Below are 25,589 nucleotides of genomic sequence, written 5' to 3' on the forward strand. Positions count from 1 at the left end.
AAAGCCTGACTCACCTACCATTGAGCTGTTGAAATTCCTGTAACACCCATTTAAGCACCTGTATGATACTTATAGATATAGACATATATAATATACAACATTTTGAAAAAATATTAATGGTTTTAATTAATGTACAAATTTTTTACAAATATAATTTAATAAGTTCGTCGCTGACAGCTGAAGGAGTCAATATACCTAAATCAGTAAATAATAGACTAATGTAATGAGGGGGTGTATAATCGACTAAGGGGTGTTCCTTTTGTAAATCTTTTCTTAACGTGCTTGCTGTATACTGCAAAGAAAAAATGTTGCACTTGTTTTTTTTTTTATATATTCACAATTATAAAAAAAATGCTTGGTTCAATACTTTACCTTAAATTCATTTGGTAGATCGACTTGATTTAAAGGGTATATTCTTGAAAATTTAAAGCTCTCTGTGAGAACATAGAATGGTTTTTTCACTTCTTTAGCACACATAGCCATTGTATATGTGCCAACCTACAAAGAAAAGATATTAATATTGACAATACTGCTTTATAATTTATACATCATAAATAGTGTACCTTATTAATAACACCACCACTTTCTGCAACACCTTCAGCTCCAACCATAACCATATCAACTTGTTCCATGACATACCCCATTGCAGAATCTAGTATCAAAGTACAAGATACACCTAATTCTGTTAGATTCCGACACATGTCTTCCCTAGTTATGCAAAGAAAACACATTGCACATGAACCATATTATGGAAAATTAAGAATACATGTTAAAAACATACCCGCTATTGTCCGGGGAAGAACTTGTTACATATACTTTGAATATCTTATTACTAGCAGCAGCTTCTTTCATTGCTTGGAATACAACTCTGGATTTTGAGTGAGTAAGTATTTTCTAAAGTACACGAAATTATTTAAGAAAAAAAGAATTACTGAATATCAAAAGAATGAAGTAAACTTACAGATCCATCTGTAATAAAGTGTGCTGACACTTTGGCTACTTTCCCCCTAGCAGCAACTAATTTCTCATAGAACATCTTTCCCCTTTGAAGCATGATCCTCTTGCATTCTGCAAATGACTAACAGCAAATAACCCAACTATTGAATAATATATTTTATAAAAATATAAGAATAAAGGCAATATAAGAACATTTTTACCGGAGTGTCTAAAGTAGCCAATGTTATAAAACGAAGGAACAATTCACTGCCAGATGCAATGGCAGTCACAGGATTCTCTGTAGATCTCATTGCATCTATTGCACTTTGCAGACAATACCTAAGTTCCTGAACTGTTTCTGCTGCAATCAAATATAAAATTTCACATAAACCTATTTAAATATTTAACAAAATATTCTTACATTTTGAATGTTCCAAGACTTTAAGTAGAATGCGAATAGCAGCCATTCCTGCAGAGATATCCGTTTCTTCTTTAATAATTTTATTAAAATATTGACATATTTCTGAAATGACAAAACTGTGATATATTTGTTTACTTGTTAATTCATTTTCAGGAATAAATGCGAAAGTATTACCTTGCTTCTCCATAATTTAACTATGGTAAATACAGTGTGGTGCGTTTTGTTCAATAAGTTTTACGGAAACGGTATTTATTTATATAAAATTAGGCAACATTTATTAGCACGAGGAATTTTCATCTATGTGTATATCAGTGATATGTCATATATAGTATATGCACACATATAAAAACTGCATTTTATAGTGGCGCCATCGGTGGGAAAACGTCCAAGTTTGTAGTGAAACTAGTTCCCACCGATTCTGTAAGATGGCGTTAAAGATACATTATAAAAAATTATTCTCTATTTTTCATAAATGCTTAACTATTACTATTTTTTGCTTTATAACACTACAGTATATTAGTTAATACGTCAAATTTATCATTTGTATGAATAGTTATTTGATGTAGTAATAATTATCGACCCTTTAATTAGTGATGGCATCTAATAGCAACAGCGGGAATTATAATTTCTACAAACTTGGGCATTTTACCACCGATGGCGCTACTGGGTATTAAAATCCGCTCACTGATCGGCTAAGTGAGCGATGACATTTCTCTAATTTATCACAAATTTTCGAAGTATAAGAAAACAAAAAACAAATTATATTTTGTCCAGAAACCAATACAATATTACCATGTACATAAATGTCTGGACATAAAAAACCGATTATCACCGATTATTTTGCAGTAATTACTACGACGGAGTACGAAACCTTTTTTCACAATCATGTTTGCATATGATAATGATTAAACCTACACTAGTATGCACTAGTGTGTAATGTGTTAAGCAGATAAAGTGTGGGTGAATTTTATTTGATTACTGTCACTCTCTCGTTCTCTGTTATGAAAGGAAAAGAATAATTAAATCGCGTAATTATTCTCTATCTCTTAATCTTCACTTTCCTCTTTAATCATGACTTACGAAATGAACGGAGGAACTTTAAACGATAAAGTGACAGAGGAACAAGATAATCTCGCGTCAAAAGTAGGTTATTCGCAACTTTTACAAATTCAAAACAACGTTTGTGAGTGTTTGTAATTAAATAAATTTGCAGGAAACATTGACGAAGCGGTTGCAAATGAAATCTGAAGAGTTTACGGCATTACATCGAGAATTGGTTCAATGTAGGTTGCAAAGGGATCAGTTCAAGTTGATGACAGAACAAATGCAAGAAAGATTTGTACAGTTAAAAAGGCAAATAAACAATATACAGGAGTCAAAAGGGTAGGAAGGTGTTTCATTATTATTATAAAACCAAGAGATCAAAATATAATAAAATAAAGTATTGTTCAAGACTGAAAAATTATTTTCCTTTTAATTTTTACTTTTAAATGTACATTTATAGATGTTATAATTTTGAGGACTACTTTAAAACATTAGACCTACTAACAGAGACCCGGGAACAAAATAAATGTCTTAAGCTTCAAGTTGATACGCTAAGACAAAAATTAGGAGATGCTCAAGGAGATGTTAAAGCACTCCGTGCAAATGGTAATAGATCTTATACAGAGTTGCAAAATGCTCGTAGCACACCTGCTGTTCACCAAAGGGAAGAGATGATAGAACAGTTAGAGAAATTGAATGTTAAGGTGACCTTATACAATTTGTAAATAGTAAACTTTATAATCAAACTTGTGCTTACAAAGTAATTGCTTTTGCAGTGTACTCAATTGCAAACAGACTTACAGACAGTTTTAGATGAGAAGCATGAATTAGAAACAGAAAGGGATGCTTTTAAATGTAAAGCACATAGATTAAACCATGAATTATCAAAAGCATTAAGTGCAACGAAACCGGTGGACTTAGATGCTCTTATCAATGAGAATAGGTAAAAAAACAAGATATTTAGCAAAATTGACAAAATTTGTATAAGAATCTATCTTACAATACTAATATTTTAACTTTTTAGATATCTTCAAGAACGGTTGCAACAGTTACTGGAGGAGAAGGAATTAGCAAGACAATCTCTTTCAAAATACAAAGTAACAATACATAATACATACGATGTTCTAGGTATATTACTTAAGGAGTTAGGCCACCTTTTGCAGCAAACAACAATTGCAATTTTTGTTTTAATAAAATGATAGTTTGAACTCGTAAAAATACTTTCTATTTTGGCGCCGCTAAGGTGGCGTAATCCCTTAATTACAATATATTACCGTACCCAGTGACATATCAGTGACATTTTCAGAGTATGCTGGATAGCAAACGGGTAAAAGGAGCCGTGAAACTAGGTGCGAATACCGCGGCTGGTACGATTATGACCCATAAACAAGGTATGTTAATGTGTTTCTCTTGTGTTAAATAAACATTATTCGACCAAGTAAACAAAATATGTTGATTCATTTTTTAGTAGAACAATTGCTACATCACGACTCCCATGTACCACTTCAAAAATCTGCAGCAGCGATGGCTGACTTGCGATGTTTATGTATAGCTCTGCTGGAAGCGTTAAACGATAAAACGCTAGCTCTAGCGCATCAAAAGAAAGCAAACAAGTTAGTAATGCATGCTTTAATTTTGTTCGTGTTTGATTGATACAAATAAAGTATTTAATGACGTACATTACTTACAGAATATTGGCATTGAGAATATGCGAATTAGACAGCGCGGTAGAGTCGCCGACAATGAAATTGTTGGAAGGGTACACAAGCGCAAACGTCGACGCAAGATGTAAGTCAAATTACTCGATGTAATTATATTTTCTCAAGTATGTACTTCTTTATTGTACTTTTATTAGGCGAGACAGACTTTACCGAACTGGTACAGACATCTGACTATACCGCAGATAACGTCGAAGGATGTAGCATCGTGACGTGCAATGCCAATACGGAGGACAATGTTTCTACTTCGGAAAGTCAAGTTGTGCAACAATTACATTCCATACAAATGAGTCTTCCGAAAAATTTGGGAGTTCTAGTCCAGAAAGCAATAAACAACTTAAAGGAGAGCGACAAAGAAAAAATCTAAATTTGCACTTGAAAGTTTCAACCATGTTGAATAATTATTTGTTTTTTTGTATAATTGTTGGTGAACGAATATTTTATTATGCTGTATGGTAACATTTACAATTTAATAATCTAGAAAAAATAATCCCTTGAATATGGAGTGACAGTTTTACAACAAACGCATTTGTAACTAATATTCATGTCACACAAGAGGTTGTATCCCCATAGTAGATGGGTTGACAATAGAACGACCTTACGAGATGTCGTCGTTCTCGTAAATACTTCTCGTGCAAAACCCAATTCAATTGGTTTAACCACCAATCGAATGTAGCGTTTTCTACGAATTTCATGGGATTCATCTTGCCTTTTCGACTAGTATTTAGTATTTTATTCGTTTTTCTGGAAAGTTCAAAACGGTCTCATTCCTCCATCTTAATGTTTGAGTTTAAAACGATGACTTCGGAAATTAATTTAAATGTTACCGTGTCGTTGAAATCGTCCTTTTATTTCGATCAGATTTTGCGTTCTCCTGTTTTTCCGATTCATCGACGTTAGATTGATTAGATTCGGCGATAGCGTTCACTTGTGCAATCGCTTCGAGATACTTTTTTGATAGTTTCTGATCTCGTTGCCGTTTTTGCTGCCGTCTTTTACGCGCTTGTTCCTTATTACAAAAATAGGAACCATCACAAATCTTCAGGAAATTCAATTAGTTACAGCGCGTACCTGCTGAGCAATCTTTCTCCGTTCCATATTTTCCAGACTCGCTATTATCTGTTGCTGTCTTTCGTATTCTTTCTTTTTCAGTATTTGTTTATACTCTATAGTCTTTCTATTTTTCCAAGCTTCGAAAGATATCCTCCTTTCGTTTCGTTGCTCCCTCGACGGTTTGAAATTATCGGGGCAATATACACGGTCTTCTTTAACTGCATCCTTCATCTTGTTTCTTGATTGCTTGGGTTGTTTAAAGGAGTTATTCCAAATTTCAATAATTGTCGTATCATGCTGAACATTATTACAATCGATAACACGATCGACTCCCTGGAATGACATCAGAATTTATAAATTTTTAATGATACGGATAATCGCAATGTTTCATTTTAACCGAATTATTTGACGCAACGTCGATTTGGTTGTCGGCCGAATTGTCCTCGTTTCTGCGAGACAGACTCTGTACACGCCAAATTTCGGAACTTTTTCTATCGGTTTTAGTTTCCGTCTGGTCGACCTGTGTAGAAGATCGACTTCTTTGCCGTTTATATTTGTACCGCCGCGATCTACGATGCGTCACGGTTGCCGATATATTCTGAAAATAAATGATGAAAATCCTAATGTACGAAAGACAACGTAGCTAATATAAGTCGGTACTACATAACACAGACGGACCTGTTCGTTCTCTTCTAGCGGTTTTGTTTCATTTTCATCATGCGTCGTGTCTTTCGATCCGGACAATTTTTTGAAATACCATTCCTCGTAAATCATTCGATGAAACTTGACTACCTGATCTACAGTCGAATGCAAACGTAGATTTTAAAATCGAAAGAGTATAATGTTATCCGTTCCACTAACCGTTATCTTCCAACGCTTCGTTCACCATTTGCTTCACGACATTCTCCAAATTTTGAACCGAAACGCTCTGAGTTTTCATTTTAGAAACATCGAAACCTCAATCGATCGTTTCGTTGGTCAAGGACCAAGCAAACTGGACAATTTGTCTGTACGTTCAGCAAACCAAAGATATCAAGATTTGTGATGTGTGTAGAATGAATGTATTGACGAATGAATTGATGAATAGATGATTCGAGTTGGAACAGTCGACAAACAGGTCGATCGACTGCGACCATGTTTGCGTTGTATTGTTACGTATATAAATAGGTAGGTATACATACTTATCTGCGTATAAGTAACAAAAATTAATTTATTAATATTGTGTATCAATTTTTCTTGAGTACTTCGAGTCGTGGTAAGTCGGGTGCGATTTACTCCAACACGTATACACGTGTATTAATGCTAATTCTGAATATGTATAATATGAAATATAAATAATAATAGTCCTTGGCACAAGTATGTACAAATAATGTAACGAGCGGTCATACGCTGCGATAACACCCTCCAGTATCAAGTATTTTCGCGTTTGACGAGAATACGATGGCAATAAATTCTCATTGGAAAGTAGGGTGTCGAGCGCGTTTCGCGATCACTTTAAATTACTCTTTATCCAATCGGTGTATTCGGTGACTCGCGTATAAACTCCTGGGTATCCAGGCTCTCCGCATTTATTGCCGAAGGAAACGATACCAATCTGGATCCATCGTCCATCAGCCCTGAGCATCAATGGTCCTCCAGAATCACCTTGGCAAGCGTCTTTGCCGCCTTGGCTGTAACCAGCGCACAAAAAGTTGCTCGTTATCGGCTGAAAGTAAGCCGCGTTGCAATCTTCGTTTCTCCACACCGGAAGTACTGCTTGTCGTTGCACGGTACTTTCTTTCCCTCCTATTAAAACACACAGAGATATACGTAGAGTTTATACGTAGAGTTTATACGTAGACTATTTATGCATTCAAATGTTTACAAGTTAATAATTCGCAGCGTTCGTTTTCAGGTTTCTCGTTTCTCGTGGAATCCTCCAGCTAATACTCACACGTACCATAGTAAGTGGTACCCCATCCGACTACAGTGGGCCTGGCTCCAGCGAATCGCTCGTTCCTATACCTCGATTGCGGCATACAAATGGGTATCACGTATGGCGATTTTCGAACAGGCCTGGTCAACTCGAGGACAGCGATATCGTTGTAAAATCCAACACGCGAGAACTTTGGATGGGCGTGTATTTTCTTGACAGCGTACGTTTCCGGTGCGGATGGCTCGTCGTCCCTCTCGAGATCTATGTCCCCTAATCTCACGGTGAATTGCCTCGCTGCGAACCTGCGCAAACGTTGAAAAACCATGCTGTCTGTTTTCGAGCCGATAGTTGGAAGAAATTTATGGAAATTATGCACCGTGTCGACGACCTCGCTGATTTCAACGGCCTTGAACTATGTCGAAAGAGGAAGGTCACCGATGAGGAATCGACGAAGGTATCGATGAAATCTTGCACATTTGTAGACCTATTTAGTTCTCTTTATTAATATTTATTAATTATTTCTCTCCCTGTACTTTTTAGCGAGGCACGCCTAGCGGTATGCAACCCGTTGCACAGGTACACAAGACGATACGCCCTCGAAGGCGCGGTACTTTTTATTCTGAAATTCATCTCTATCGAATAAAATAATTTTCTGAGAACGAATTCGATACTTCCAGGCAGTTGAAATCGGCGAGATCCTCGACACGGTACATAATTACCAAATTTACTTACGAACGAGCAACTTACGGCCGTTGACGCTGATCGCGCGTGCAATGAGCCGCGGTGAGAATGTGTCTTGGACCGATTAGGGAACCCCCGCACCAGAATTCCGTGCGTTTCGAGCCGTGCAGGAATATCGCTGCCATCCAAGGCCAACGTCCTGGCAGTGCTTCCTCGCCGCCAACCACTCGATACTTACCCGAATTTCTCACTCCGCACTCTGAAGAATGTAACACGCCACGCGTTCGTTAATTTCATTCTATTCCATGCCGAATTGAATACATTTTCTGTTTGCTTTTACCTTCGTCGTCCTGAATGAAATTATTGTCGATCGTGGCGATGGTGGGTTCAGTGAACCCGTACGACTCGTTGGACGAGTGATCCGGAACGGATCCAGCGACGCTGGGAGGTCTAATCGTCGTCGTTGACGCAACGGGGAATAGTGGAATAGGTCGAGGTGTCTGTGGCTTCGTTGGACGAATCGTTGGTCTCGGAGAATGTATGCCAGACACGATTCCAGCCGCGGGAATTACGCCAGGTGCGACGCTGAAAATTCACTTGTATCGTAATCGGAATTACAGAAACAAAATAGAAAATTCTTAATTGTCTTGTTTCAATTATAGATGTGGTACACCACGTGATAGTATTTGGCGGTGGTTACCTCGCGACGTCGGGTTTTTCGGACAACGGACAGCACACGCCAGGTACGAATAAACTTTTGAAGCACAACGATTGCCTCAGTTTGGTCAGGTCTAACAAAAGCTGGGGACAATTGCTCAGATCCTGACACTTTCCAGGAGAACCCTCGGCCGTGGTGCAACCAGATGACACCGACGAGGGTTCCTTCTCTCGATCAACGATGACTTCCGTTTGGGATGCAGACGGAGATGGCGAGGAACGATCTGGCGAAGGTGTGGCGACTGGCGTCGTTCTCAGGGGCAGAGTTACACCGCGCACCAACGGCGCTATACTGTCTGTTACATTGCGTCCTGGAAATACCAAAGTATTTTACCGTATTATTTCCTTTATATAAATAAGATTCGAATAAGGTCTCTGCGATTTTGTACCTAGAATATTTTTCGAAATGGTGTATATTGCAGATGGTAATTCCTTCGGAGGATAGTTCGAGTTCTCCACGCCTCTGGTCATGTTGACGATGTAGCTGCCCACCGTGTTCAAAGCGCCTAAAGTCTCGCTGATCGCGACCAACGGGTCTGGCTCCACTCTTTGCTCCACTTTCGCTAGCTTCGCGTAAGGTCGTATTTGCGTGTCTCTGCGAAAGATTCCTGTGGCTGATCTTCGTGGCCCGTTAGCGAACGCAGGCCACGCTTCCGTTTCGGCCGACCATCCTCGAATCGGTGCCACGAAATCTGAAGGGCTCGTCATTCCGTATCTCATTGCTGAAAACGCGCACCACGAACGCACACGTAACGTGTTCGTTACATATACGAGCATATAAATACGTGTTCCGCATCGACAAACATGCCAACACCTTCAGGATCGTTAATTAATCGTGGTAATCAACGTCGACAGGGCAGGGGAATCGATATCGCTGTTTCTTTTTTTGCGTATAAGCTTCAATATGATTTACATTGTTGTATTATTATTATCAGCGATATCAATTCCCGATTCTCTTTCCGATTTGCGACGATTTTTCATGCCAGTACAGCGTTACACTGTACACTGGCAAAGTATCGCAAATGGGAGCTGGCCAATCAGTGCGCATCGATCCAACCGTAATCTAGCAATCGAAAGTCAAAGCGAGGTTACGCACGTGTGTTAGTGTGGATAAGTCTTTTAGAATCCTGTATATAAACGTATCGTATGCCCCTTACTTACGGTAACGATAGCGCATAACATCATCGGTGTAAGACCAGCAACTCGTTAGCAAGCTCCATATCATGTACAGTTCTGTAACATTCGTACGGCGTACCACATATATTGTTTATCTGTTTCGAAAACAATGATGATTAACTCAACGATATACGGCGAGGGCGCATGCATGCTAAGCGTTCAATTCGACTGAGTTTTCATCGCTAAAAAATTATGTACCTGGGCGCGTACCGAACGCACGCTACAAATTAGTGCGAAATAGATCATTTAGTAGCGAGAACGATGCGGGAAAAGCTCGATCGATCGTTCGATTTTACGTCCTCGAGCCAACGACGTCACAATTCCAACCAAACAACAGTCGATGAACACTCTCTTAAACCGTTCGAGGACCATTATGCAATATTACTGAAGAAGGTAGCTTTCGAATCTTCTGGGAAACGATCGATGATGACGTCGTCCGGAAGAACGCGAACTGGAAAGTTTTGCGAATCGCATCATAACGATTGGAAAACGCAACCTTGCGAACGCAATGCACCGCTTCTTGCTCCTATATCGACCTATTAACACGGTTTCCTAAGTTTTACTGTGTAAGCCTGAACAAAATTGATATGAAAAACGTCTTGGAAGCGCACGAGAAGGCAACTCGATTCTTCGTGAAATCGAATTAGAAGTGTAACGGAGCCGCGAGGGAAATTTCTCGCGTTTCACGAATCTACACTTGCCAAGATCGACGATCCACACGCATCGCGACGATGGAATTAGGTTTTATAAGCCAGAATTACGTTCGATATCGATTCAATCCCAATTATACCGCGCTTGACAATCTACGGGTTCCATACCCAATCGCAATGTCCCAATAACAATTGTTGATACGTGACAGTCGTTGTCGTTCGAAAGCAACATACGCAATAACTTTTCTCTTAATGCTTTCAACTCGCCGTATTTATTTATAATCGTCCCGTATAATAGATGCGATTCGCTTTTTCTTCTCTTCCGACTGACATAGACTGTTAGATCGTGACATGTACAATTTTAGAATGACTGGACGTTGTTACAGGTGGTGTTTGAACCTTAAAGAATTTATATATTAAATCTACTAATTTTCTTCTAAATTTTTATACAAAAAGTTACAAAGAGACACATATTTTCAGGCTAAAGCACCACGCTTGGCCCTGAAGAGGAAAACAAAACGTCGGAGCGGGAGGAAAGGCGAGACGAGGAGGGACGTATAAAGTTTGGAATAACGTGGCCCGGCTTCGAAGGAGGCCTTTTCGGAACGAGTTAACGTACACGGACTTCATCGACGGTGAAAGTTGCTCGACGAGAAAGCGCGCCTTTCTTCCGTTCACTGATTCATCGTCGATACTCGCTCGACCGTTCCGCGGACGAGAAAAGAGCTAAAGATTGTTTGTCTTTCGGTGGCTCGACGAACAAGAGGTGCATCCTGATTCAGAAGGAGATAGACGCGATTGTACGCTGGGGAAATCCGATCGTAAACACGCGCGAACGAATTTCTTCGTCAAACATCGCGCGTCAAGGTGGATCTTTGCTTTTCTACGAATTTTAAAAAAGTAACACTGCGATACTTCGAAATATTGTAAATATTGAATTATATCTAAACCTCTTGTTTGGTCAAATTACGTTTCTGTAATCATATCGATTGTTTATTGTTGCACCAACGAACGTTTCTACCGAGTTTAATCAAAATTGGTGTGACAGTTCGCTGTGTTCTTTTATTAGGCAAGCATCCACGTGAGTGCCCGTCAGTTAACCCGCATCGTGCGGGCTCAATGTCGCTTACGGTCCTTCGCAATCCGTCGTATAAAGTAACAAATGTCTCAGCGAAAACAGACGGTGAAAATACTCGTATTAACATTCCTATTACTGTACACGATAAACATTGCGATTTCAATTCACGGAAGTTCCAAGCAACGTGCGGTCGACGTTCGAAATGGATCCGCGCGCAAACGCTTTTCGATTTAAGTTTAACCCTTTGCACTCCACTGCCACAACATAATAAGTATCACTTCACGTTTCGGACAATATCTATGGCGACACAAACTGATCTGACGAAACGAATGAACAAAATCTCAATTATAAGCGTTTTAGTTAGTCGCAACGTTTGTCTTAGTTAAATCTAAAAGCTAGGAGTAATAATTAATACTTGATACAAGAGCAAAAGAACGCATCGATATAGTTTTCTTCGAATCGGCGATGGACCACTTACCGAAGAAAACAATGGACGGCGACATCCTGCTGACAAAGTAAAAAGTCAACTGTTCCTTTTCACAGACATTCCAGGTGCTTCTGCTGTCACCACACCTGGTACCCGCGACGAGACACGCGGCGAACTATTTCAATAGAGTTGTCGCGTCCACGAGAGGACCGGCGAATTGTTCATCGTCTATTGAGGCTCGACAGGGAGATAGAGATAGGGAAAACGGATAGAGGGAGAGAGTAGAAAGGGAGGGCTTGGTGTGCGGGGGCGGGGCGCGAGCAAGAGTGGGAGGCTATACAAAAATTCAAACGAAGGAAGCGTCCGAATCGTGCAATAGTGATTGCACAGGGCAAAACCTCGGTCACGCGATGACTGTCCGTGAAAAGACCTCGACACACTTTGCTTTCGACGGACTTGTTCCCTCACTCTCTCCGCTTTTCGTTTCCTTCTCACCTTTCTTCATCTGACTGGCGCCATCCCGGACTATGCACGACCAAGGGAAAGTGTTCCCTACCATCGGTTATTCTTTTTATTCTACTTCTCGATTACTCGTCACGCAACAACACACTCATACCCACAAGAGCACACTCGGTCGTTCATTCACTGACTAATTTGTCCAATTTACATCTACAACCGATATTATTCTAATAATGGTGAACGCGAAGGGTTTTAGAACAAAACATCCTATTATGCCATAAATTTATTTATGTCGTAATAATCGTCGCTACACTGAAACGTGGTACGTGTGCTTCACGCATGAACGTAGACTTCATCCTCGTTAGATATACAATTCTTATGGGATTCAATATACAAATTTAGTCATATTCTTGCAGAATATGCACGTGTTTCTATGAAGAATCGGTTAAAGGTATACGATACAACTGCGAGTGACTCTATGCGATACCTTAATGTCCTACAAGAATATGTCCATCGATGTAAACGAATGCGCGTTATTATCGTTCGGAATAAGTTGCGGTAACGATTGAACAGAACGCTTCGTATAAATCTAATTCGTTACACCTAAACGAACGTAACGAAGCGATATTCGTTCCGCGTCGAGTGTTCCTCTTTAGGATTTCTAACCACACATGATCGTATCTATTAACAACTGTACAAACATCTATTACAGTTCAACAATACAGGGTATTGTGTGTACCGTGCGTTGTACGCGTTGGATGTATTTTCCTAGCTAGTGCGCATTGGAAAAATCAATAAATACGTGCCCGTTAAACACGCTTTACGGTGGACGTTTAAAAAGTCTTTAGTACCACTTTCAAACTGTGCGCGTAAAATAAAAATCAACAGGACGAAATACCACCGTTTCGATTTGCTCGTACAGTTCGGAAAATGTAACGTTTTCGAAGTGTCCTCGCATCGCCTGTGATACACGCGACGATTAAAAATCTATTCGCCGCGAATAAAAATGGATTCGAAATGCAACGAATAAGAAGGAAACAGGAGATTTCTAGACGTCTTAAGTATAGAACTCTCGTTCGTCGGTAAAAAAATTGTTCGCTTCTCGCAAGATCAAAGAAGTTTTCAACCGTTGTGTGTAAATTATACAACTAAGACTGCGCCTACGATATAAACTGCTGTGGATAGTTAAATTTCATTTATCAAGAATGTGGATAGTAATTCGGTGTGTGTATGTGTGTTTGTGCATACGCACACGTCTTAGAACGTATTTATCGAACTCGTCACTCGTTACAGTAGCCTGTATTGGAACGACAAGATCAATATTTCCTCATGCTTGCCATGGATGATTTGTACGGATCAAAACGATCGTACGACGGCGTTGTTCCGGGTGCCGTTAAACCCATGGACTGAATGGGGCCGCTTTGGTACGTTGGTGGCACTGGATGTCGCAACGTATTTCCCATACTGCTTGAATTACTCCATCTGAAATTGATTTCCTTATTTATTTAAAGTTAAAGCACGCTTCACTTTTTTCTCCCTCAAACATCGAGGTCAGATAATATTAAAACACTCGTCTCCTAGATTGAGGGTAGTGCATTTTTAGGTTATTTTGAATTTGCATGACTTCAGAAAGCTTTTATATTACAGAGAATGTTTTGTTCTCGATGGTGAATGTAGTTTTGCTTGGCCAAGCGTTTACAAACATATCACAAATGAGAGAAAGCTAAGTAATCGCAAAATTAACGACTGTTTATTCATTTCCAATGTGCTAATTTTTTTATCTCTAACAAGCTGAATAGAAAACATTAATTATAGGAAGTTGATGATTCAGATCAGTGTTTCTCAAACTTGAGCGTATTGCTTAAATTTTTCTTTCCAATGTGTAGCAATACCTTGTGTAGTTCGGTTAATGCGTATTAGAAATATATCATGCTATGCAATACCGTTCGCGCGATTATGGAGCTCTTTTACGCGCTTCCAAATAAAGAAATTTAAAAGGATAAAAATGAAAAAAAAAATAGCAGTATCCAAGATTTTTATTATACTAGTAAATAAACAATATACCATACATACGGTAAAGACAAAGAATATTTTCGTTTTATTTCAAACATTTGAACAACGTAGCGTGCACAATGTTTCTTCTTTTTATACGTTGTTTACTACAATACGTTATTTTATACGTTCTATACAACGATAAATATAAAAAAGATTAGAGGCTAAACATGGACCTTGTTAGAATTCGTTTACTACTATTTAACACGTTGACTACGACGTACAAATCTTTGAATATTACGCAGAGGCCACGCACATTCGATGCCGTGTACAATGCTGGGCATGACCCGTCATGGTAGTCAACGTGTTAATAATAAATTAATTATTTCTTATTGAATAGCATTACAAAATCCTCACTAGTTGACTTTCATGTAAAACTATCTTATTCCAAATGAAGAATGTAATAAACATGTATTTCTATTACTTTCAATAGAAATAAAATGAAACTAATATATATATATTACAAGTATAAAATGATGAAAATTACAAAAAAAAAAAAAAAAAATTTTTTTTTTTTTGCTGACGATAGAAAATTTGTTGGAGGGTGCCTAGTAATAATAAAATACTATGGGAAGCATGTTCTTATTCCACTATATAATACGCTTCTTTTTTTCTTCTGAGCTCTTGCGGACCCCTCACCAACACGTTGGCAGACCCCCAGGGGTCCGCGGACTATAGTTTGAGAAATACTGGTCTAGATGATAATATAGAAAATTAACGGCATCGTCAATGGGATGAATAGATAAATGATCTTTTTGTTTATCAGTTTCCGTACTTTTATCTTGCGTCTTTGGTTAGAAAAGTTCGACAAAGAAAAATAGAAAAGACGTGATTACCTACCTGTTTACATTCTCCGAGGACCTGGAACTCCAGCTGGACGGCTCGTTTCGAGGGTCTCGGGTTCCACTACTCGGTACGGAATTAAATGATTTCGCAGACGGTGGTCCAGAATGCCAGCTACTAGTTGTTCTGTTGCTCTCCACGTAGCGACTGTCCCCTACAGTTTTCGAAGATGCCAGAACGTTATACAAACGTAACATGTAAAATTGATCAAGGAAGGTTATGATACATGATGATGTGTTTTCTTTTAATGTAAGAGTGAAATATGTTTGTTGGAATAGGTTCGATTCTAAAAAGAACTATAAGAACCAAACACAAGTTAAGGTATAAATACAAAGAGTGGAAGAAAGGACGAGTGGGATCTAACGTAAACCAAGTTTACTCGTTGCCAGAAAAGTTGAAATTAATGAACAAATACTAACGTGGCGTACTAGAACTTGTAGGTTTGAAGCTTTCGCCATAGCGTGTGTGACTATCCCTGGAACTTCTATGCGTTTCTGGTTCGGAACGTCGAACTTCGCGTTCGCGAGTGTAAGTGGTTGTGCTTGGCCGTTCATACCTGCTGAAAAATTGAACGAGGATCGCTTGATCGAATTCGTTTGCAATTGTACAACGTCGAATTGGTTTATAATTTACCTTTCCTTCACTTGTCGAGGATCAATGGACGATGCCGCGGCGCTGAGAGGTTCTCGTCGAACTATCACTTCCCTTCCACGTGATACCTCGGTAAAACTTTCCGGCCGACTACTTCGCGAGGTGAATTCACTACTGCGTTTAAATTCTTTCTTTATTCCTATATCTTGAGCTGATCTGTAACGTATTAAAAAATATATTAACAAAACGGCAAATGAACCAAAACAGTGTCGGAGAAAATGTAATCGAAGTGACAACTGACCTGCTAGATTCGTAGCGAGTGGGCGGCGATGCGTCCAATCGTCTGTCAGAGACACGGTCCAAAATTTCGCCACGTCGATCGCTCACTCGCTCTGGAGTGTGTCTTCGACTGTGTTCCGTGGTCATGCGTTTTCTGTCCGGTTCCACGTACAAGTCTCTTGGATCCCTTCTGTCACTGGAAGATCGTTTTATAGACGGCGGTGGTGGGGCACGTCTGCTCTCCTCGAGTCGCATCTGTTGTCTTTTCAGCTCCAATCTTTCGCGCTCTAGCTTTTCCCTTTCGAGCTTCTGACGTTCCCGTTCAAGTCGAAGTAACTCTGCCTTCTCCTGTTCAATTCTTTCCCTCTCTCTCCGTAACTTCTCCCGCTCCCTTTCTAAACGTGCAGCTTCTTCCCTTTGTCTGCGTTCTATTTCCCTCTGTCGCTCCATATCTTCACGCCTCCTCCGTTCCTCCTCGCGAAGCATTCTCTCTCTTTCGCGTAATCTTTGCCTCTCTCGTTCTTCCTGAAAATACGTCTGACTTGGTAATCGTTCCCCTTGTTTTCATGGATGGATCATGGAAAAGTCCAGTTTACCCTGATCTTGGCGAATGTGAGTACGTCGTCGCGTCTCCGACGTTCGCGGCTACGGGATCGTGTATGCGATCGGTGGTGATCCCAGGAACGGATTCTCTTCTCGTCGCGCTTTCCTTTCTCGCCCTCTGGCTTTTTGCTGGTAGATTTGGTTGACCGAGTATCGGATTCCTTGGCAGCCTCGTCTTTCTTCTCCATCACCTCTGCTTTCTTGTTCTCGGGGCCCTCGCTCTTCTCGTCCAATTTTTTCACTGTCGCACATTTGTATATATCAATCGTTGTACTTTCCATAGCAATGTTTGTTCAGAGTGCTTGGAGTGACAATTTCATTAAATAATTAAGTTTCGCGCGGAAGAACTGTTAAATAATGACTCACTTGTTTCCGATCCTTTATCTTCGATTTCCTTTTTCTGTTCCTTTTCCTTCCGATCGTTTAGGTCGTGATTATCCTTAGCTTTGTCTTTCTCTTCTTTCTTCTCAGACTTTCCATTCGTAGTGTCTCGTTTGCGCATATGACTCTGCTGAGTGTCACCTTTCGCCTTGAAACGAGAATGGATACCTGAGAGAGGACACGTACGAAGTGACCGCGGGGGTGGGAACGTTATTCTTTTCGTTATACCTACCTTTTCTACGAATATTACACGTCCGTGAAGTTCCGTTCTATGTAAATGCTGTATACATTTCGCTGCATCCTCGCTAGTAGACATGGTAACGTATCCGTAGCATCTTGCACCAGGTGTTCTTGCGTTTGTAACTACTTTGGCACCTATCACTTTTCCGTACTTTGAGAATATTTGTTTCAAGTCGGTCGCACGAGTACCCGAAGACAATCCAGATACCCATAAGTTTCTGCTACTTGCATTAACGGGGCTGACTTGGGAGGTCTTCTTGTCTATGGCAATATAAATTTTCGTTGCACTATAGTACATCGTTTTTTTTTTTCGCGTATTTGTTTGAATAATTGCACTAGTTACCTTTATCGTCTCTTTTCTGACTCTTGTTACTAGACTCCACACTGAAAATAATTATTGTCTTCGTTACATCTACAAATTGTTAAAAAAATTCTTATTACAGAAGGTAATATTTTAAAAACTATGGCTTTTTGAGGCTTAATAAGTACCTCTGTAACTATGTTAAGCATATAAATTTGGCTAGCAACTTGTTCGTTTTCAGTAATCATAATCACAACAATAATAGTAACAATAATAGTAGCAGCAACGGCAGCGGCAGCAGCAGCAGCAGTGGTAGTAATTAATAGTAATAATAATAACATTTAGACACGATTATTTGCATTCCGGCGTTCACTTGTCTGTCGTTGTTACACAATAGGGTTACCAGTTTACTTAAGTTACTATTATGCATGTTTTCACTGTGGTCTGCATCCAGGTTTTCATCACTCGTATAAAAGTATGTCCGTGTGGGAACGTTTTGTATTGCGTATCCCTCTCGACACAAGTTTTCCAGAAAGGGAGCATCCTCTCTTCGCAGTTCTTCCGGGAGGGCACTTCTTGTAAAGTTGGAACGAGTATCGACACATACGCGAGTTATAGAGTAGCGGTATCTTCGACGAACGATAAAATTGCTTCATGTCGCGTTAGGGCTTAAACGCAGTCTGCCGAGTGTATAATTTACCTCGAGATACTAATAATCTTGCTATCATGCTCGATGAGACTGCTGTTTGTTATACAAACGAATGTCTTCGTCAAATAGAGAAGGCAGCGCACAGAACTTTCATGGGTAAATCGTAGATCGTGTGTAACACCTTTGAAAAATGTTCATTTACGAATAGGAGCGGTATATATGACTCGGTTTTGACTTAAGTTTGCTAGCCAATTTCTCGATTTCTTAACATACTTTCCAGAGTTAAGAATTACAGCCTAAACGTACGAGCGGAAAGAAACTTCGTATATGCGATTGAAAAAAATGGAATAAAGTAATCTTGCGTGCGACTTTGACGAATAATTTCATCTTGGGTAATCCATCGTCCGACAGTATTTTTTTTTTTTATCCTGATGGTTTTTGTATGCGGCAGAAGAGAGCATCGCTAGCATAGAGTTGTGTGACATTTCGTTGTCGTACCCACTGTGAACCATTTAGCAATGAGAGACCAACCTCTTGCTTCCGTCTCCACCGTCCTGCTTGTTCTTCGTCCCGACGTTTGCACCTGACGTCGTCCCTTCCTTGCTGTTGGCACCGGCTTCTGCTCTACTGCTCCCTTTAGACTCTCCCTTCTTGTTCTCTTCCAATTTCTTCTTCTCTCCTCCATCTGCAGAGACAATCAAGGTAGCATAGTCACTTTCTGCGAGGCCAGATTTCTTCTCCCTCCCTAACACTCCTGCTTAGTGGCCTGTACTTCCTGCATGGAACGTTTCCGAGCCACTAACAGATTGCGCAGTGAATTATGATGAAGATCGCATGATCGCAAGATCACAAATTCGTTCTTCAATGGCACGTTCCATAGTGACCCTACTTTATTATTTTCTCTCTATTTATGACTGAAAGTTACCTTTTCGTACCTTTTGCACACCAGATTCTGAATCGAGGCCTGAATCAAAAAAACTAGCGGAAGGAGGGACGAAGCTGCCAGTTGGACTGTGGTGCGGTGCAGTGGAGGAAGAGGTAGCGAGAGAAGATGAAGAGTGGGAGAGGGGAATACACATATACGATACTATGTCAACAATTATGAATTATGCCCCGCGCGAGAAAAATTTGTTAAAATGTATGCCCGCTGTTTCAAGTCCATGGTTCACATGGTTCGAAGATATCAATTTCTCCGGTGTGACGAACAACGTCGCATCAATTAACTGTACACGGGGTAGTTTCGTGGCTTGACATACACTTGAGTCTTCTTGTATCCAGATAATTTGGCGGCGGTACGATCCAACGATGCTCTATGCGGTTAGGTAGAATTAATGCAACTGTATATCAAACTCTAGCGTTAACTAACTTATAGACTAGCGCTTATGGGATAAACTTTTTTTTAGAGAACATGGTTGACAACGACACAGCGCAAGGACGACGACGAATGTACGTTTCATTCTGGGGTGAAACCTCGTCGATCGTCGTGCCCATAGTAGTTTGCAGGTAAATCATTGCATGCCATGTCCGTGTGACAAGAGGTTGCATCGCATCCTGTATGCGTACTTGTTCAGACGCACAGAGCTCGAAGAACGGATGGAAGATGAAGCACGACGTACAACTTTGTAGACACATTCGGCACGGTTGTGGTTCTGGATAGATGTGGTGTATCACACGCAGAGGAACGAGTCCCTTGGTCTTGATGTCGCAGATTTAAGTAACTTACTCGTGACCATAAATAAAAGTACTCCTATGTCTATTCCTTGAAACCTTACATCTAAATACACTACGCGATTTAATGCGTCGTAAAACTTACCCTTGTGTCTATCGTGAGACTCTGTCTGTAATATAGCAAAAACATTCCATCAATAACATATAGATCTTGTAAAGCATGTGATCCTCTTTAATAGAGAAATTTCCTTACCTCCTCGGCAAGGAGATTTTCTTCATCTTCTCCGATAGTTAGATTAATCGAATCTTCGTTATCGATGCCATTAGCTTCAAGAGTTGAAGCTGAATTACTTGAGGTTTGACTTGCAGCAACTGCAGCCTCAGGCTCTGCTTTGACCGCCTGTGTGGATTCGGACGCAAGTTTAGTCAAATGAACCTTAGGTTCCTGTTTACAGTCTGTTTCTTTACTAGTGTTATTCTGAACTTCACTTTGGAGTTCCTATAATAATTTGTGTTGATGTATTAAGCCATTTAAATGTAAAGCAGGGTACACCTGTGCATATACTCCACTATTATTTTTTATAAATATTAATGCATTAATGATATCTACCTCTGTTTTAATGGCCATTGTCTCCTTTTCTACAATAGGCTTCTCTACTTTTACTTTTGATTCATTATTATCTGGCCCCTCTGTAGTTTCCTCTTTTTGACTCTCCAATGTTTCAGGTGACTCATCTTGATTCGATGCACCAGTTACTAAAATCAAAAACAAAATAATTACATCATACAGTTACAAACATCCTACAACTCTTAACGAATTACTTAAAGTAACTTACCGCTGTTCTTTCTTGGACTGATCTTGCATACTCCGCCACATGGTATAATCAGATATTCATCTGGATTCTCCCCTTCGTCAGCTATGGACTGTGAATACAAAAATAATAATTCAACTACCATGATTATGATTGAATAGAATTTTTAAGTAAAATTAATGCATTATAAACGTTAGTTTTGGTACTCTGATATAAATGAGTAATTAAACTTCTTCAACATTTAATGCTTGCAATGTAACGAGTATTGTGCCAGCTCTATAAAAATTACTTTCCCTCTATTGTATATGATAACTGTACAGCAATAAACTATCAGTGAAAGATCAATAGGGTTAAAATGGCGACAAAACAGCGAACAGCATTTATTAGTGAAAAGTTCAGAGAGAATATTTAAAGCGATAAGAAAATTTACTTTGGAGAGCCGGTCGAGTAGTGCTGCTTTATTGCCAGTCTTATCGAGCCCGCGCCGCTCAAGTTCTGTTTTTAGATCTATAACTCGGAGTTCGGTCAGCTTTTTTCTTTCGACATCGGCCATTATTCTCATGCAAAAAGTGTCCGACACAAGGCACGCTTATGCTTCGAATTTTACCACTCCCGCACGCACGATATTCCGAATTACTCCGCGTGCATATATTCAAGAAGATCCAAGGATCGCGATACGGAGAAAGGAAAGTTGGAGAACCTCCCAAAATAACGAAGTCAAACACACTACAACGCACTTTGAAACAAACTATTCATCGCCGTCGCCATTCAACGGAAATGACCGGAAGTAATTCCCACACCAAACACACAGAATCGCCAATCCCAAAAATTAAGAATACAATACGTTTGAAAATTACTAGGACTACTTCCGTCTAGACGACTGCTCCCTGGTAGCAGCCAATCACTGAACTATATTAATATTGGTTTTAATACCAGTGGCGCCATTGGTAGGAAAACACTCAAGTTTGTAGTGAAAATAGTTTTTACTACTGCCACCAGATGACACTAATAATTAATGGGATCGATACTTATTCTTGCGTTAAATAACTAATCATCAAAGTGATAAATTTAACATATTAACTGATATATTCTAGTATTATGAATCAATGTATGCTATTAATCATGCATTTATGAAAAATATGGAATAATTAAATAAAATGTATCTGTGGCGCCATATTGCAGAAACAGTAGGAACTATTTTCACTACAAACTTGAGCGTTTTCCTACCGATGACGCCACTTGCTGCATTTAGCCGCTCAGTGAGGGGCTTAGTGAGCGGTGACCGTTTTGGATGCATCTATTCCTTTGTCAGTTTCGTTCAGTTTCGTTATCGTTCGTTATCTTTAGCCGAAGGTGGTGATAATATTGACGCATTCATGTATCCTCCCAGTTGAGAACGTTGTTTAACGAGATACGTCCAAAGATTTAGTAACAATAGTTTTTCAAATTAATTTACCAGTATGCCCGTAAGTATTAGGTTTTATCTAAGTAAAACGATTTCGCGTATCGTTGTTGGGCGTTATCCTAACCTTATCAAGATTGAAACTGTCAAAATTCGCACGTTCAGTATGCGCGAAACTAAGCGAAATGTATTTAAGTACCCTGATAGATTGACAATAACAGCAACGTTTGTATGATTGTCTTTTTATCGCAGGCATATCACTCAAGTTTTGTAGAAAATAATGGAAACGTTGGTAATATGGCGCTTCTGCCTATTAGAACGCATTTCAGAGGTCCTGCGCCTCCTTTTAACAGTAAAGATCCGGATATAATTGACGAAGCATTATACTTTTTTAAAGCAAACGTATTCTTTAGAACGTATGAAATTAAGGTAAGCTGAATTACGTACGTTATTGTTTACGATTATTTTTTGAATCTGTTCAATCACGATGATTTCACAGAGCGAGGCTGATAGAGTTTTAATTTATATTACTCTGTATATAACCGAATGTTTGAAAAGGCTACAGAAGTGTGCAACCCAAGCTTTAGCAACGAACGAAATGTATTCTCTTGCTATATCCAAGTTTGATATACCTGGTGATCCAGGGTTTCCTTTGAACTCTGTATATGCCAAACCCAGCAATCCTGTAGAAGCTGGTAAACTTTTTAAATCTTGAACTTTTAAGTCTGTATGAAGGTTGTTATGCATACATTGTTTTTATAGATACCATGAGACAGTATTTACAACAAATAAGGCAAGAGACTGGCGTCAGGCTCGTAGAGAAAGTATATGGAGAGGACGGAAAACCAAGCAAGTGGTGGTTATGTTTCGCGAAAAAGAAGTTTATGGATAAGTCTTTATCTGGGCCTGGACAATAGTGCATGATTTTTAATTTCATAACCGAATGTACGCGTTGGTTAAATACAGTAATCCATTATTTAAGGAAGAAATGCATTTTAACGTTCCACAAATTATAATAAACTAAAAATCTTTTAATTGCGGAAAATAATTACACACTTCGTGCAATTATATTCGTGTTTTATATGTACATTTGTTTCTATTTGTAAAAAAAATATACGACAGTACAAACAGTTTTTAAGGAAGAGATGTTTATTTCGCACAGGATATACCATAGTATCGATATATGTATCCATATTATATCAATAGAATGATGTATCTTGTTCGGGTGTGAATTCAAATTATAAACATTCAAATAACTTATCGCTTCCTGCGAAGCGATAAAGAGTTTCGTCTTAACCATGCTGCACGACGCGAACCGCCAATTGTCTGTGAGAAACGATGTCCTTTACCCAATCCTCGGGAACTCCTACCGGCTGACGTCTTTCCGCGAAGTTCACGGTGTTTGTGTACGGCGTTGCACACCCAGTTAACCTTTGGATCGTTACGAATTTCCTGAAACGCAACGATCATAAACATTAATACCCAAATGGTTGAAATAACGCTACAGATCTTTTGTCTCATTGCATAATTCAGACATCCAAGGAAGATAAAAAATCATTAGTCTTCAGCAGTATATATAGATTTATCATCATTTTGTACCGATTAATATGATACAAGTGAAGCAAATAATATAAATTACCTTGTGTGCAGGATCAACCAAGATAACTTCATAGTACATATATGTAGAGTCCTGAGCTACCCAATAACTGTTCAATACTCGCAGACCACCGCAACGACGACCAACACGTTCCTTGAAATAGAGAAATTGTTAGTTACTTCAAATTGATTGTGTAAAGAGAAAAATAATCATACTGATTGGACATACAATATACTTACTTCGGCAACAGATTGCAACTTTCTAGTTGGTTTCAGTTGATTAACACCATGGCTTTTTGGTTTTCCATATGTAGCACCTTTAGGAACAGGACGTTTACGTCCACCTCTCCTTACACGGATTCTGAATATGACAAAACCTGCGTATTGAAAAGAAAATTTCCTATCTTTTTCATGTATCAACATTGAAATTGTTCAAGCAGATAGAAGCATAATCAGTGTGTACTCTATGTCACCATTTTGCAGTAAGAGTGGTGCATGGTATCTCATCATATAAATTTCTACAAGTCTATATTATTTTATAAACTGATGGAAGGAAATTCCATTTATATAAAAGATAATTTAATTAACGAGCTTGAATACGTTCACATACAATATTTTGAATCGGTATTACCCGTACCTTGTTTAGCTTTGTAGCCCAAACGGCGAGCTTTGTCTGGTCTGGATGGTCTGGGGGCACGGTGCATTTTGGTCAACTGACGGTACTGCCAGCATCTAATACGAAGTAAGAAGCGGAGCACATCGCTCTGCTTCTTACGGTACAACTCTTGCATATACTTGTATGCACCCATTGCGTAGCCCTGAAAAAAAAAAGAAGGTAACAAATCGGTTAGAATATGCACGTGTGTCCCGCGGCACAAAATAATCGCGAACAACGTTGTGGGAGAAGATTTAATCGAGAGAACAATGAAGCATGACTGAAACAGATTGAAAGATTTACAACCGAAATAAAGTTCACGAAATGTGTACAAACGAGTGAAATGCGTATCGAGGTTAATGAGAACTGAACAATGAAATATTATGTTCCCGTTTGAATAATATTGAAAAATCATAAGAACATTTTGTACGAGCGAGCCTGGTACGGAATCTCCTCTGCACGCGGTCCAGAAAAAACCGTTGATGCTCAGGATATAATGCGATTTCCAACACGTAGCACTCACCCTTCGCGATTGGAACAGAAGGAAAGAGCTTCGCTGTTAACCGCGTCGACGTATCAAGCCATTGCATAGACGCAATAAAGATGATGGACTCGATGTCTGTAAGCGTCGACAAAGGAGACATCTGCGGGCCTGTAACTGCATTAAAGTGCACCTATGGAAACGATTGGAAATTCAATTGTAAATTTTTATCATGTTACAAAAGCGAAATTGCAAAATCGGGCCGAATAGCGGCATGCGGAGTGATACAAAGAATATTTGATCGTTGATATGGTGTTTACGGTACTTAGTAGCGGCATCTAGCGTAAAAATTAGAAACTATTACTATTACCAAAGCTTGGGCGTTTTGCCACCGAGGGCGCTGAGAGATTTGAAAATTGATTCTGTTTGTTTACCGCTAGATGGCTATACCGTCGCGCAAACCAAATTTGAAATATCAAGAGGTACTTAACGAGCTGCATATATTATTATTTTTAATCAGGGAGCGATTGATAATAATTGACCGGTTTGTTACGAAAGTAATATACGAGATCTATTTTTCTTTGCTTTGATATATGAAACGCTTTGAATTTCAATCGACTAAACATGTTCAAAGATAAATATATTTAAAGCATGTGAACACTGAGCGAGATATGTTTGCGATAGCAAACGCTGTAATTTCAACTGCACACGAGTAACACTAATGACTGGAAATGATATCAAATTTACGTCATCCTGTAGTT

The 25,589-nt window shown here is 39.3% G+C and overlaps 6 protein-coding genes and 2 long non-coding RNA genes across 16 annotated transcripts; 4 read left to right on the forward strand and 4 right to left on the reverse strand.

Moving 5' to 3' along the window:
- Window positions 1–100: 100 nt before the first annotated feature.
- LOC128889717 (translation initiation factor eIF-2B subunit alpha) lies at window positions 101–1,660 on the reverse strand. 2 transcript variants are annotated; one of them, XM_054147620.1, is made up of 8 exons: window positions 1,532–1,660; window positions 1,358–1,459; window positions 1,158–1,297; window positions 962–1,078; window positions 782–894; window positions 564–708; window positions 373–498; window positions 101–292 (listed from the first exon to the last, which is right to left on the reverse strand). In XM_054147620.1, the coding sequence occupies exons 1-8, from the start codon at window positions 1,542–1,544 to the stop codon at window positions 143–145; spliced, it is 906 nt and encodes a 301-aa protein (XP_054003595.1). In that variant the 5' UTR covers window positions 1,545–1,660; the 3' UTR covers window positions 101–142. The 2 variants fall into 2 exon arrangements, with proteins under 2 accessions (XP_054003595.1, XP_054003596.1); XM_054147621.1 differs by lacking the exon at window positions 1,532–1,660 and having other exon boundaries at window positions 1,158–1,294.
- Window positions 1,661–2,079: 419 nt separating this feature from the next.
- LOC128889715 (coiled-coil domain-containing protein 149) lies at window positions 2,080–4,578 on the forward strand. Of its 2 annotated transcripts, none has more exons than XM_054147613.1 (9): window positions 2,080–2,500; window positions 2,571–2,740; window positions 2,862–3,105; window positions 3,178–3,344; window positions 3,426–3,498; window positions 3,708–3,792; window positions 3,873–4,014; window positions 4,092–4,189; window positions 4,257–4,578. In XM_054147613.1, exons 1-9 carry the CDS (start codon window positions 2,429–2,431, stop codon window positions 4,484–4,486), a joined length of 1,281 nt encoding a protein of 426 aa, XP_054003588.1. In that variant the 5' UTR covers window positions 2,080–2,428; the 3' UTR covers window positions 4,487–4,578. The 2 variants fall into 2 exon arrangements, with proteins under 2 accessions (XP_054003588.1, XP_054003587.1); XM_054147612.1 differs by having other exon boundaries at window positions 2,082–2,500; window positions 3,870–4,014.
- Window positions 4,579–6,406: 1,828 nt separating this feature from the next.
- Window positions 6,407–11,980, reverse strand: LOC128889714 (proclotting enzyme-like). 2 transcript variants are annotated; one of them, XM_054147610.1, is made up of 8 exons: window positions 11,868–11,980; window positions 9,647–9,718; window positions 8,875–9,207; window positions 8,469–8,796; window positions 8,109–8,353; window positions 7,835–8,027; window positions 7,112–7,389; window positions 6,407–6,957 (listed from the first exon to the last, which is right to left on the reverse strand). In XM_054147610.1, the coding sequence occupies exons 1-8, from the start codon at window positions 11,890–11,892 to the stop codon at window positions 6,662–6,664; spliced, it is 1,770 nt and encodes a 589-aa protein (XP_054003585.1). In that variant the 5' UTR covers window positions 11,893–11,980; the 3' UTR covers window positions 6,407–6,661. The 2 variants fall into 2 exon arrangements, with proteins under 2 accessions (XP_054003585.1, XP_054003586.1); XM_054147611.1 differs by lacking the exon at window positions 11,868–11,980 and adding an exon at window positions 9,860–10,436 and having other exon boundaries at window positions 9,647–9,756.
- LOC128889719 (uncharacterized) lies at window positions 7,403–7,905 on the forward strand. Its single transcript, XR_008460495.1, has 3 exons — window positions 7,403–7,541; window positions 7,628–7,663; window positions 7,765–7,905. It is a non-coding gene; the product is annotated as an uncharacterized LOC128889719 (long non-coding RNA).
- LOC128889718 (uncharacterized) lies at window positions 8,208–11,203 on the forward strand. Its single transcript, XR_008460494.1, has 5 exons — window positions 8,208–8,345; window positions 8,431–8,511; window positions 8,588–8,810; window positions 8,908–9,058; window positions 10,792–11,203. It is a non-coding gene; the product is annotated as an uncharacterized LOC128889718 (long non-coding RNA).
- On the reverse strand, window positions 11,356–21,478 carry LOC128889712 (SAFB-like transcription modulator). 4 transcript variants are annotated; one of them, XM_054147603.1, is made up of 15 exons: window positions 21,125–21,478; window positions 20,719–20,806; window positions 20,493–20,638; window positions 20,136–20,381; window positions 20,028–20,052; window positions 18,746–18,899; window positions 17,608–17,648; window positions 17,257–17,525; window positions 17,010–17,172; window positions 16,637–16,884; window positions 16,063–16,565; window positions 15,804–15,977; window positions 15,590–15,726; window positions 15,168–15,324; window positions 11,356–13,757 (listed from the first exon to the last, which is right to left on the reverse strand). In XM_054147603.1, the coding sequence occupies exons 1-15, from the start codon at window positions 21,254–21,256 to the stop codon at window positions 13,592–13,594; spliced, it is 2,649 nt and encodes an 882-aa protein (XP_054003578.1). In that variant the 5' UTR covers window positions 21,257–21,478; the 3' UTR covers window positions 11,356–13,591. The 4 variants fall into 4 exon arrangements, with proteins under 4 accessions (XP_054003578.1, XP_054003579.1, XP_054003577.1 ...); XM_054147604.1 differs by having other exon boundaries at window positions 15,599–15,729; XM_054147602.1 differs by having other exon boundaries at window positions 15,590–15,729; window positions 21,125–21,477.
- Window positions 21,479–21,988: 510 nt separating this feature from the next.
- LOC128889742 (actin-related protein 2/3 complex subunit 3) lies at window positions 21,989–23,229 on the forward strand. The gene is made up of 4 exons (XM_054147666.1): window positions 21,989–22,160; window positions 22,349–22,525; window positions 22,596–22,791; window positions 22,859–23,229. The coding sequence occupies exons 1-4, from the start codon at window positions 22,155–22,157 to the stop codon at window positions 23,011–23,013; spliced, it is 534 nt and encodes a 177-aa protein (XP_054003641.1). The 5' UTR covers window positions 21,989–22,154; the 3' UTR covers window positions 23,014–23,229.
- LOC128889741 (60S ribosomal protein L15) lies at window positions 23,223–24,997 on the reverse strand. 3 transcript variants are annotated; one of them, XM_054147663.1, is made up of 5 exons: window positions 24,871–24,997; window positions 24,330–24,510; window positions 23,933–24,069; window positions 23,736–23,846; window positions 23,223–23,548 (listed from the first exon to the last, which is right to left on the reverse strand). In XM_054147663.1, exons 2-5 carry the CDS (start codon window positions 24,499–24,501, stop codon window positions 23,354–23,356), a joined length of 615 nt encoding a protein of 204 aa, XP_054003638.1. In that variant the 5' UTR covers window positions 24,502–24,510; window positions 24,871–24,997; the 3' UTR covers window positions 23,223–23,353. The 3 variants fall into 3 exon arrangements, with proteins under 3 accessions (XP_054003638.1, XP_054003639.1, XP_054003640.1); XM_054147664.1 differs by having other exon boundaries at window positions 24,778–24,893; XM_054147665.1 differs by having other exon boundaries at window positions 24,769–24,878.
- Between the last annotated feature and the right edge of the window lie 592 nt (window positions 24,998–25,589).

Source organism: Hylaeus anthracinus, unplaced genomic scaffold, assembly GCF_026225885.1.
Source record: "Hylaeus anthracinus isolate JK02 unplaced genomic scaffold, UHH_iyHylAnth1.0_haploid 11997, whole genome shotgun sequence".
Lineage (NCBI taxonomy): Eukaryota > Metazoa > Arthropoda > Insecta > Hymenoptera > Colletidae > Hylaeus > Hylaeus anthracinus.

What these genes read in the sequence shown, in the direction of transcription:
- LOC128889717 (XM_054147620.1), bottom strand. An exon ending in TCTTCCCCGGACAATAGCGG is followed by an intron (nt 709 to 781) that starts GTATGTTTTTAA and finishes TTGCATAACTAG; the next exon opens with GGAAGACATGTGTCGGAATC. An exon ending in GTGGTGGTGTTATTAATAAG is followed by an intron (nt 499 to 563) that starts GTACACTATTTA and finishes TTTTCTTTGTAG; the next exon opens with GTTGGCACATATACAATGGC.
- LOC128889715 (XM_054147612.1), top strand. Translation starts at nt 2,429, where the DNA reads ATGACTTACGAAATGAACGGAGGAACTTTAAACGATAAAGTGACAGAG. An exon ending in AATATACAGGAGTCAAAAGG is followed by an intron (nt 2,741 to 2,861) that starts GTAGGAAGGTGT and finishes GTACATTTATAG; the next exon opens with ATGTTATAATTTTGAGGACT. An exon ending in TAGAGAAATTGAATGTTAAG is followed by an intron (nt 3,106 to 3,177) that starts GTGACCTTATAC and finishes TTGCTTTTGCAG; the next exon opens with TGTACTCAATTGCAAACAGA.
- LOC128889714 (XM_054147610.1), bottom strand. Translation starts at nt 11,892, where the DNA reads ATGTCGCCGTCCATTGTTTTCTTCG. An exon ending in GCCGTCCATTGTTTTCTTCG is followed by an intron (nt 9,719 to 11,867) that starts GTAAGTGGTCCA and finishes CGAATGTTACAG; the next exon opens with AACTGTACATGATATGGAGC. An exon ending in TTTCATTCAGGACGACGAAG is followed by an intron (nt 8,028 to 8,108) that starts GTAAAAGCAAAC and finishes TACATTCTTCAG; the next exon opens with AGTGCGGAGTGAGAAATTCG.
- LOC128889712 (XM_054147602.1), bottom strand. Translation starts at nt 21,256, where the DNA reads ATGAGAATAATGGCCGATGTCGAAAGAAAAAAGCTGACCGAACTCCGA. An exon ending in GGTGGAGACGGAAGCAAGAG is followed by an intron (nt 17,649 to 18,745) that starts GTTGGTCTCTCA and finishes AATTATTTTCAG; the next exon opens with TGTGGAGTCTAGTAACAAGA. An exon ending in TACAAGTTCTAGTACGCCAC is followed by an intron (nt 15,325 to 15,589) that starts GTTAGTATTTGT and finishes CGAAAACTGTAG; the next exon opens with GGGACAGTCGCTACGTGGAG.
- LOC128889742 (XM_054147666.1), top strand. An exon ending in TTAGAACGTATGAAATTAAG is followed by an intron (nt 22,526 to 22,595) that starts GTAAGCTGAATT and finishes ATGATTTCACAG; the next exon opens with AGCGAGGCTGATAGAGTTTT. An exon ending in CAGCAATCCTGTAGAAGCTG is followed by an intron (nt 22,792 to 22,858) that starts GTAAACTTTTTA and finishes TTGTTTTTATAG; the next exon opens with ATACCATGAGACAGTATTTA.
- LOC128889741 (XM_054147663.1), bottom strand. Translation starts at nt 24,501, where the DNA reads ATGGGTGCATACAAGTATATGCAAGAGTTGTACCGTAAGAAGCAGAGC. An exon ending in GGGCTACAAAGCTAAACAAG is followed by an intron (nt 24,070 to 24,329) that starts GTACGGGTAATA and finishes TTCAATACGCAG; the next exon opens with GTTTTGTCATATTCAGAATC. An exon ending in TGGTTGATCCTGCACACAAG is followed by an intron (nt 23,549 to 23,735) that starts GTAATTTATATT and finishes GTTGCGTTTCAG; the next exon opens with GAAATTCGTAACGATCCAAA.